Genomic DNA, 11,538 nt, shown 5'->3' with positions numbered 1-11,538 from the left:
TACTATGATTGGGCAGAAGTACCATGTTTCAGTACAAATACTATGATTTGGCAGGAATACTCTGGTTTAGCAGAAATACTCTGATTTAGCAGAAGTACTATCTTTTGGTAGAAATTCCTGCTAAAAGGTACTATTTCTGCATTTTAGCAGAAATACTGTAATTTGGCATAAATACTATAATTTGGGATAAATACTATGATTTGGCACATATAATATATTCAGCACATATATTATAAAATAACAGAAATATTTGGCCCCAAAACCATGATTTTGCACAAATACCATGATTTTGCAAAAATACTATGAATTGGCAGAAATACTATGATTTAGCAGAAATACTATGATTTGGCAAAAGTACTTAGATGTAGTAGAAGTACTTTGCTTTAGCAGAAATACTATGATTGAGGAGTAATACCTAAACATAGGAGAAATATTGATACACAGACACACATACACAGACAGTAAAGGGAACAGGAGCTGTGGAGAGTCTGGGCTTGGTATATGTAGGTCAGTTAAATTAGCTGCACCTGCTGTAGTCAGCCCTTACGGTGTGTTCACACCGAACGCGATGGACGCGAATAAAACGCCCCAAACGCCCCTAATTTGACGCGTGTACATTCGCGTCTCAACGCGTGTCCAAGAAAAATCCATCGCGCGTCAAAATATGATATTTTGACGCGCGTGAACCGGAAATGTGGGAGGAATGTGGGAGGGAGTTGTGCCAGACCTGGTTTTGCAAGATGGCAGCTGTCGAGCTAGCGCTTGAAGAGAGAGTCTCCCTTCTCTATTTACTGTGGAGAGCAGAGCAGCAGCGTAAAAGACGTCCTCGCCGTACCTGGGTCCATCAGGTCCTCCAGAGGCATGAGCAGTTTGGTGAGTTTCACCACTTGCTCCAGGAGCTGCGGCTGGATGACGGCCGATTCCAGCGCTATCACCGTCGGCCAGTTTGAGGACCTGCTTTCCCTCGTCGGTCCCAGCATTGCCCGCCTAGACACCAACTACAGACGCTCAATCCCACCTGCAGAGCGCCTGTCCGTCTGCCTGAGGTTAGTAAAACTATTTAATACGGTAGTCCTTTATTGATACCTGTGCTAATATGCTAATCCATCCAGTTATACACTGCTAACATGGATGTGCTATGCTAACAGTGAATGCTGTCGGTGTTTACTGAAAGCAAACTGTGGTACAGAGACGACTCTTTATAATATTTCTAGTGATACTCAGAAGCTCTCATCAAGTCCCGATTTAATTCGATTTATGCTGTTATCAGTGTTTGAATGATAGCATGGCTGTGGTGTCACATCAATGTATGCGCTCGGTGTTTGCTGATATCAAACTGTAGCATTAGGACCACTGAGTTAACCTTTGTAGTGATACTCACTCCTTTTTATTTAGACCTGGTTTAATTCTGGGATAGTTGAATATTTGTATATAATCCCTGCAGCTGTCAGACTCTATAGCAGGGGTCACAGCCTTTATTAAAACAGAGTTAGATAAAACTGAACAGTTTGGTTCATCTTTAGTTACATGGTTCTATCTTGATAAGCTGTCTTATCACAGATTAATTTTTCAAAAATATTAATGATTTAAGCAAGGAAAGGGCTACATGTCAACACACAACTCTTTATTTCTATTAATGTCTTACTTCATTCCTACCTGATTGACATGTTTAGGAATTATGAGTGATTGGCTCACTGTAGTTGTGAAAGTTGCTACCAATCAAATTATGATATGTTAAAGTTAAAACAAAACACTGTTTTAGATATGATCTAATATACATTTTGTAATTATCCTTATAATTACAAAAGGTTTTATGTAAGATTCATGTTTTGTGATTTAAATCTGACATCACAAAAGTATTTTGGAATTTGAATAATGTATTTTGTAACTGCAGTACACATAATACTGATTTTGAACAATTTTGTCCAGGTTCCTTGTCACCGGGGACTCCTTCAGGACCATCGCGTTCAGTTTCAGAGTCGGTGTGTCCACGGTGAGCCAGATCACCCCCAAGGCAGCGACGTCCATCTGGGACTGTCTAGTGGACGACTTCATGGCTGTGCCTTCACCTGGAGACTGGCGCTCCATCACAGAGGGATTCCAGGAGCGCTGGAACTTTCCTCTGTGCTGTGCAGCTCTGGATGGGAAGCACATCCAGACAAAGGCACCCCATATATCATATAGGAGACACACACATTGATATACACTAAATATTCATTTCATTTCTTTTTTGTGGTGCCCAAATTGATGCACCTGCTTGATTTTGTTTAAACAATTATTGCACACTTTCTGTAAATCCAGTAAACTTCTTTTCACTTCTCAAATATCACTGTGTGTGTCTCCTGTATGATATTTAACTGACATTTTTTATTGTAACAACCAACGATTTATACAGGAAAATAATGTCTATTAACAAGGTTGCCCAAACTTCTGCATCCCACTGTATCAGTATATTTTGTCATTAGTATAATATGAAATAAATTCTACATGTGTCAAGTCGTGTGCCAACATTTGCTGTGTAGTAGAACTGAGACATTAGTCATTATAAACATTTATTTGAAATAATATTAAAAGTCTCAAACAGAAAAACATTAAACATAAATATATAAAATATAAGAATTTACAGAGAGACAGGAATAAAAAGGACCAGCTGCTCTCCAGAGCAGGAACAAGGCTGAGGAGGAAATGCTCCATTGGAGACTGGTGTGGCCTCTTCAGGGACTCCAGGATGGCCAGCTCCACCGCCGATGGACCGTCCTGGGACCCGTCCCTCATCTGCCTTGGAGCCGTCCTCCTCTGTGGGCCTGTAAAACAGCACAAAACACAAAGAAATGAGAAGGCTGCTACTAGATTTTAATTTCAACATTGAAAAAAAAAAAACCAATAACAGGATATAATCAGATTGGTTGTAGATATTTAGTAAAGGTGATCACAAGGGAATCCCACCGACTAAAAAGGTATCAGTGCTTGCTGTACATATCTGTGGGTGCAGCAGCAGGAGCTCAGGGACTGGGGATGCTCTGCTGCAGAATCAGTTGGTTCTATCAATACAGTATTAAATGTTAACAGGTTGGATATAATAATCGTAGAGTAGACAGTGGTCCCTCATTTATTGCAGGGGTTCTCAGAATAACTAGCCCCTGGTCACAGTTCTCACAATTGATTCTCAAAGTGCAAACCTTTGTAGATTGCAAAACGTAAAAGTATTATTATGCCGCGGTTTGTCTTCATCTGCCCGCCACTTTCGTGCGCCTTTTTCCCTCACGGTGCAGGTGTCTATTTCCGAATGAGGCTCATAGTTATGGGTGTTTTTGTGCTGTTTTTTCTATTGGACGCGATGGTTATCAAAACCAAACGTGATAAATTTGGCAAGCGCAGGAGATTTGTCAATCAGGCTGCAGAATGCAATGCTGTACTGTGCAATAAAAAATCAGCAAAAAAGCAAAGCAGTGACGGATGAACAGCGGGACCACTGTGTGCTGTTTATTAATAAACAATAAAATATATTCCTAAATGACAACATGCATAAAAGCAGAACGGTATTTGTACGTCAGTGGGAAAATAGCGGTGGCTTGCTAGCTTTTGTGCGGCTTCCCCGGGTCAGTGAAAACTTTCAAAAGAGAAATGAATGAACTTACCAGGTTGCCCGATCTCTTCACATATCTTCCTCCAAGCTCGGTCCTTTTGCTGTCTCGGTACTGAAAGCAGCTGGTGTTGTACGGCTCCGAGTTGTTTGCTACCGCATTGATTAGCCTTCCCCTCCATTGAAGTATGAAAGGCTTTGGCTGGATCTGCCCCTTTGACCTAGGTAACAGCCACGTCACCAGGCTCCTGATTGGTTGTCGCGGCGCGATTTGACGCTGGAGTTCAGATTTTTCCAACTCGAGCGGTAGACGCGAAACGCGCGTATGCACAAAATGCAACACAAAAACTCACGCGCGTGGTTTTATTCGCGAGTCAAACGCGCCAGACGCGCTACACTGACGCGCGTTTCACGCGTTTTGGCGTTTTCGCGACGCAAATCTGCTTCCGAATTTTCGCGGGACCCGCAATCGCGCGTCATCGCGCCTTTCCATTGACTTTACATGTAAACCTGACGCTCTATTCGCGTCCATCGCGTTCGGTGTGAACACACCGTTACACACACAGACACAAAGAGAGGTGTGAGTTTTCTTCAGTGTATTTCTGACATTCAGGATTCCCCTCGAACAAATGGCCATAATTTCCTAACCGTAGAGGCTAGAACGGTCATTCAGGCATCGTTTTATTCAGAAGAGATGGGGGAATCTTCAGGTCTTCATAATTCAGAGATAAAATATAAATTATTAAAGATATATGACTTGTAATACACTGTAACTGTGTAGAGGCGAAGCAAAAACTGCCTTACTTGCTCTCAAACAACCTTTGGTAACTCTAAATCTATATGGAGCATCAAAATCATTCTTTCACCGTAAGAAACAGCAGGCTTTGGTGAACAGTCATGGAAATTTTCAGGGCTCTGTGGAAATCCATCAAAAAGATATGACGAGAGAAAAAAGTGGTTCATTTCCAGAGATTGAAATCTGATGAAATCTGAGCGAGGGACAAATTTCCACCCCTCAATCAAGTCTAACTCATCTCAGAACGGTAATAGGTGAGAAAATAATTCTTGAATTGTGAGCATCAGGAGTGTCTGAAGATATATCGGGACAAGCCTCATGTCTTAACTTCGCTTCGTTAAGGAGATATGACAATTTGAAAATGCCTCTCATTAGAGAAATCCAGCGGTGATTTTGAACAAACTCTCCATTGAGTTTATATGGAGAGTTTTCTGACTTTGTGTTACTCTGAGGAGATTTGCAAAAAATCTATAAGTCCCACAACAATGATAGTGACATTTTCTGAAAGCCAGCAAAAATACCTACGTTTTGATGTATAATGTGTGGGGCTTGAGTGGAAATTGAGCGAGTAGCAAGAAGTTGTTTGGACATGAAGAGAAAATTCAAACAGTTTCACTGTCCCCTCTGAGTTAATTGCATAGCAACCATAGCAACGCATGTATTTTCTGAAAAATCACAATTTTGCAACTGAAAACTCAAAGAGGGATAAGATTAAAACGGTAGAAGATCTGAAAAAGCTGAATCATACAGGAATAGCCAAATCATTTGAGAACATTTTAAAGTTTGAATGAAGTTTCTAGGTGAAAGTATGAGGCAGTAGTTAAGTTTCAAAGACAAGAAAGTTTTAGCAGAATTGTGGAAGTTTCCCATTCATTTCAATGGGACAAATTAAAGGAAAAAAGTGTAATATTTTAAAAAGTATAATAGTAATAAACACCAAAAGTCATAGCCGGCATTAGCAGAAAGAGCAGAACAGTTTAGAGTTTGAACGGTGAAAATAGCACAAAAATTGTGGAAGTAGATCCACGGCAAAAAGTGTACGGAAACACCCGGAATAATAAAGAATAAAGAGAAACAGGAACTCAATAGTGTGGATGCCTATTAAGGCATCCACACAATAAAGAGAAACAGGAACTCAATAGTGTGGATGCTTAAAGCATCCACACAATAATAAAGAATAAAGAGAAACAGGAACTCAATAGTGTGGATGCTTAAGCATCCACACAATAATAAAGAATAAAGAGAAACAGGAACTCAATAGTGTGGATGCTTAAGCATCCACACAATAAAGAATAAAGAGAAACAGGAACTCAATAGTGTGGATGCTTAAAGCATCCACACAATAATAATAAAGAATAAAGAGAAACAGGAACTCAATAGTGTGGATGCTTAAAGCATCCACACAATTATACTTCAGTACAATTATATTAATAACCGCCATCTAACAGGCAATACAACACTGTACTTGTAAAAACAATGAATGAAAGACTGCATCTCCAAAACATAAGAACATCTCCATACCTGCAACACAGAAATATGTGTCTGATCTGTGTGTGTCACGCGACTGCCAGTACACCTCTCCTGACGAAGGAAAAAAGAGTGCATGCTGTTAAAAAAAAGAGACTGCCGCGAGTAGCCGCTAGCAATCAGGCTAACTTAGCATGCTAGCATTTTAGCTGCGTTCTCGGCTAAAACTCATAAGCGTATATTAGTGAACTCCGCCCTCCACAAAACTTATCCCGAATGAGTCTCTTAATGACAAACACAAACGCGGCGGTTTGGCTGTATTCACATTGCAGCTTGGGATCTGAACAAACTTTAATTAGCTGAGAGCAAAGTGGCAGTGACTTACCTCCGGCCATGCTGAAAGGAGCTGTGACCGGGGCACACATGCACGCGCCTACGTCACCACGCAGCGCACACACACACACATGAACGCACTATACACATATGCAGCATATTTATTTTACTTGGTTTTAGAATTGTCTAGTATTTACATATTGATCTGAAATATTTTGTTGCTGAGCAGCAGAGCTCCAAAGCGTCCCCCTGTAACCATGGTTACGCAGATGCGTTCCGACTGTCACGTCACCGAGGAGAACCTGTTTCAAATGTATACCTGGATCAACCTGGAATCAGTTTGAAAAGTTTTCTGCTGAGATCCGCAGCTCGACTTCCTGGCACCCCGGGATAAGATGAGTTGCTGTGTTTTTCACGGAGAAAAAATAATTAACATGGAATAACGTCAGTGTTAGATGAAAAAAAAAGATGCAAGCAGAAGAGGACAGCAGATTGAGAAGAGATTTCTTCAAACGGTAAGGAGCTTCTAACAAGTGATATCTGATAAGCTTAAATCTTAAATCTAATGTCCAGATTCATGCTAAACTTTTCTGATTACTCCGTGAATCTGCACTGTTAGACTTTTCATCGCCACTTTACGGTAACATACTGGCGTCACTGCTGCCAGCGTCATACCGTGACGCCGTGTTACGGTAGCTTACCTTTCTGCAGGATGATACCGTTTTTTGCTGGTGTGGTATAATACTCTTGGACAAATTATGGTAACGCACCGTAGCCTTTTTTACGGTATCTCACTGGCGACAGTTATGTCAGTGAGATACCGTTATGTCGTAAATTACGTCAACAAAGTAACATCATACTGTGATTAATAAATTGGTATACTACCGTTTATTCACGGTATGTCACTGTAAGCCCGCTGCAAGGTAATGAACTGCAATATATTAACCAGTAACTTACCGTTGGTACGCATCATCAGTACCAAAAATATTCATCTCTGCTAGAGGACACCGTGTCCCAACAGGCGGTCATTTACTCTTTTAACAGGTCGTAATTTACCGTAATTTCAGTTAACAGTAACATACTGTAAGAGACTGGAGGGTTCCAAAAAAATTGGATGGATGGATGGAAGGACACACACACACACACACACACACACACACACACACACACACACACACAAAATATAATTCATGTGCTTTACACCACTTTATTTCAATTCTGATTTTTCCCTGCTGAAATACACATTTCCAAAATCAAAAACTGAAAAGAACTGAAAACATATTTTCATTGAGGAAGCACTTGTTTTTACTAAACCATGTAATCCATTATTTTCTCAGATGGTTGTACAAACAATAACGATATTATGTCATATCCATATCATGGCAGACAACACATGCTCAAGTGTTGGGTTTCCTTACTTATATTTTGTAGGGTCTCAAACCTACAATGTGAAGTGCCTTGGCATTCATTTTGTTGGCACCATACAAACAAACTGAATTGTAATGGATATAATATCAAGCCCCACACTTCTGCCTTTATATACACTTTGTCCAAAATACTGGCTCACACGACCAAATCATTGCACAAAACAGGGTCCACAAGGACATGGATGAGCGTGTGTGGTGTGAAGGAACTTGACTGACCTGCACTGAACCCTGATCTTGCTTTGTGGACTGAGTTCATTGATTTGTAGGGTGAGCCAATACATGTGACAATTAAAGTGTAAGTAGCTGAAATAATTTTTAACAAACGGGTAAAAGAAGGTTAGCACTGTTGCCGCACAGCAAGAAGGTCCTGAGTTCAATTCCACCATCAGGCCGGGGTCTTTCTGTGTGGAGTTTGCATGTTCTCCCCGTGTTTGCGTGGGTTCTCTCCGGGTACTCCGGCTTCCTCCCACCGTCCAAAGACATGCAGCTTGTGGGGATAGGTTAATTGGAAAATCCAAATTGCCACTAGGTGTGAATGTGCGAGTGAATGTGAGTGTGAATGGTTGTCTGTCCCTGTGTGTTGGCCCTGCGACAGACTGGCGACCTGTCCAGGGTGTACCCCGCCTCTCGCCCTATGACAGCTGGGATAGGCTCCAGCGCCCCCCGCGACCCTGAAAAAGGATAAGCGGAAGCAAATGGATGGATGGATGGGTAAAAGAAGGAAAAAAAATCAAAACTGTTGCACTCAAAAAAAACTATTGGACAGAGACAGCGTCTTGCAAGATGGCGAGAGAGCTTGTCTTCATTGTTGCTCGTCTTGTGTAAATGTCCAGAAAGCATGGGCCATGGATCATCTGTGGAGACATGGGTAACAACACATTGGTCACTTAAATTATACAAGAAATTTACTAATTTCCCTAATTTGAAGTTCTCCACTCAAATTCAGTAAGCCACTGGAGGAAAGTTGTGACATGAGGGTTAATGTGAACAACCTTTCGCTTCACAGTGGTCCCAGTCTTCCTGCTTGTCCCAACCTTGGAGGTACATTTTGTTCCCTCTTCAGGGTTTATCCTTACAAAAAACCTTGCACCTGCTGACTCCTGGTATTCCAGGTTCAATACATAGAATGAACCAAAGAAGACTGACATTGCATCAGCACAGGTGTTCTCTTTGTCCAGCTCAACAATTACACGCCCCTCTGCACTCACCATCCAGCAGGTGGCGGTCATTGAACTTTGTCCTTAAATGTATAGGGGCAACATGTTGTCATTATGCAACATAAAATAATTTAATAACAGACTGGCGACCTGTCCAGGGTGTACCCCGCCTCTCGCCCTATGACAGCTGGGATAGGCTCCAGCGCCCCCCGCGACCCTGAAAAGGATAAGCGGAAGCGAATGGATGGATGGAATAAGTAATCAGTAAAGTAACGGGATTACTTTTTTGGTCAAGTAATCAGTAATTAGTTACTGATTACTTTTTTCAAGTAACTTGACCAACACTGATGACGTCACATATATTTAGAATCTTACCACCAACTTGGTCCTTTGATTCTTAAATCCATAAATAGGGGTGAAAAGCAACGACTTTTAGTCCGTTAACTGCAGCATTTATGTTTGCAGAATGGAAATGTTTGCCAGAGAAGTATTTTGAAACATCTGGATCCTTTCCAGAGTAACTGATTACAGATTCTGGTGGGCGGGGCCACCCCATGACAAGGGCTGGCCAGGCTTTCGGAGCCTGGGGAAGGTCCACCCATATAAAGGGTGGCGAGGCGGCCTGGTCTGGGTTTTTCTGCTTTCTTTTACACGCCTGGGACAGTGCCACCCCATCATGAGGGCTGGCTAGGCTTTCGGAGCCTGTGTGTGTGTATGTGTCCGTATGACTATGCTTACTGTTTTGTCTATTTCAAACAGATGCCTGTCCTCACCTCTGCAGTGCTGCTGCCTCCTGTAACCCGGCATGTTTCTAAGGTAAGTTCTCTCCTTTTTTATGTTGTTCTTTTGGTTTTTGTCCTGAGATGAGGCTTGAAGTGTCTGTGGTGCAGCTGGTCTGGTCTGTCTCAAGACAGTCCAGGCTGCACTGACCTGTAACAGGTGGAGACTCACCATGACATTCAGAACTCAAAAGTTTTGTCTTTCCTAACTCTTCTGTAGAAGGTTTCTCTGAGAAGGGGAGGGCAGTGAGGCCTAGGGGAGGTCCACCCATATAAAGCGTGGCCAGGCGGCCCGGTCTGGTATTTTTCTTTACTCTACATGCCTGAGGGTGGTGCCAGCCCATCAAGAGGGCTGGCCAGGCTTTCGGAGCCTGGGGGAGGTCCACATTTATAATAGTTGGCCATGTGTGTGTGTATGTCAATATCTGGATGTGTGCAGATGTATGTGCATTCAAGTGTGCCTGCATGGAGATCTGAGATTTGCTGGTAGGGTCGACCTCTGCGCATAATCACATGTGTGCAAACATTTCCATGTTTGGATTTCTTGGAATTTAGTTTCTGAGCGGGAGAGTTTATCTCTGGATTTGTGCAAATGTATGTGCATTCACGTGTGCCTGCATAGAGATCTGAGGTTGGCTGGTAGGGTGGACCTCTGCGCATAATCACATGTATGTGCCAGCATTGCCACGTCTGGATTTCTTGGAATGTGGATTCTGTTGGGGAGTTTATCTCTGGATTTGTGCAAATGTATGTGCATTCATGTGTGCCTGCGTGGAGATCTGAGTTTGGCTGGTAGGGTGGACCTCTGCGCATAATCACATGTGTGTGCAATCATTGCCACGTCTGGATATCTTGGAATTTGGTTAATTTGTAGGAGTTAATCTGTGGATGTGTCCGAATGTATGTGCATTCATGTGTGCCTGCGTGGAGATCTGAGGTTGGCTGGTAGGGTGGACCTCTGCGCAAAATCACATGTGTGTGCAAACATTTCCATGTTTGGATTTCTTGGAATTTGGTGTTCTTTAGGGGAGTTTATTTGTGGATGTGTGCAAATGTATGTGCATTCATGTGTTCCTGAGTTGAGATCTGAGGTTGGCTGGTAGGGTGGACCTCTGCGCATAATCACATGTGTGTGCAATCATTGCCACGTCTGGATTTCTTGGAATGTGGATTCTTTGGGGTGAGGTGAGGTGGATGGATGGGTGGGTGGGTGGGTGTATGGGTGTGTGTGTGTGTGTGTGTGTCTGTGTGTGTGTGTGTGTGTGTGTGTGTGTGTGTGTGTGTGTGTGTGTGTGGAAGGATCGATGGATGGATGGATGGATGGGTGGGTGGGTGTATGGGTGTGTGTGTGTGTGGGTGGATGGATGTATGTATGTATGTATGTGTTTTTTGTCCTCAGATGAGGTTTGAAGTGTCTGTATGGTGCAGCTGGTCTGGCCTGTCTCTGTACAGTCGAGGCTGCACCCACCTATAAAAGGTGGAGGCTCACCAGGACATGCACACCTCACAAGTTCCCGGCTCTCTCGACTCGGTTGAAGACGGCTTTCTTGAAGAAGGCGAGGGCAGTGAGGCACAAAAAAAAAAAAAAAAAAAAAAAAGAGGGCAGGGATAGCTCAGTAGGTAGAGTGGTGGCCCCATGATCGGAAGGTCGGGGGTTCAACTCCACTGAGCGGCTACCTTGAGGTATCCCTGAGCAAGGTGCCGTCCCTACACACTGCTCACCGGGCGCTGCATTGGTGGCTGCCCACTGCTTCACTGGGTGAATGGGTTAAATGCAGAGGAACTATTTCCCTATGGGGACAAACACGCACACTTTAAACAGTCCCCCGTCCCTCGACGCCCCTCGCGACTCCCCTCGCGATGCCCCTCCTTCTTCGACCAACCCTCTGCAGAGGAGCCGTGAGAGCCAGGAACTTGTGAGTTTTGTATGTCCAGTCAGGCATCATTCATACCTGGTCTGTAGGAAGTTCCTGTCAGAAGGAGGTGGCACCGCGAG

At 43.1% G+C, this 11,538-nt stretch overlaps 1 protein-coding gene across 1 annotated transcript; it reads left to right on the top strand.

Annotated features, from left to right (window-relative positions):
- Positions 1-553: 553 nt before the first annotated feature.
- On the top strand, positions 554-2,734 carry LOC143421996 (uncharacterized). The gene is made up of 2 exons (XM_076892063.1): positions 554-1,046; positions 1,930-2,734. The coding sequence occupies exons 1-2, from the start codon at positions 862-864 to the stop codon at positions 2,198-2,200; spliced, it is 456 nt and encodes a 151-aa protein (XP_076748178.1). The 5' UTR covers positions 554-861; the 3' UTR covers positions 2,201-2,734.
- Positions 2,735-11,538: the final 8,804 nt, after the last annotated feature.

Source organism: Maylandia zebra, linkage group LG14 (genome assembly GCF_041146795.1).
Source record: "Maylandia zebra isolate NMK-2024a linkage group LG14, Mzebra_GT3a, whole genome shotgun sequence".
Classification (NCBI taxonomy): Eukaryota; Metazoa; Chordata; class Actinopteri; order Cichliformes; family Cichlidae; genus Maylandia; species Maylandia zebra.
The sequence above is the reverse complement of the archived record's forward strand: the minus strand, read 5'-3'. Positions and strand labels throughout refer to the sequence as shown.

Coding starts and splice junctions, on each gene's coding strand:
- LOC143421996 (XM_076892063.1), top strand. CDS start 862: ATGAGCAGTTTGGTGAGTTTCACCACTTGCTCCAGGAGCTGCGGCTGG. Junction 1,047..1,929: donor CGCCTGTCCGTCTGCCTGAG/GTTAGTAAAACT, acceptor AATTTTGTCCAG/GTTCCTTGTCACCGGGGACT.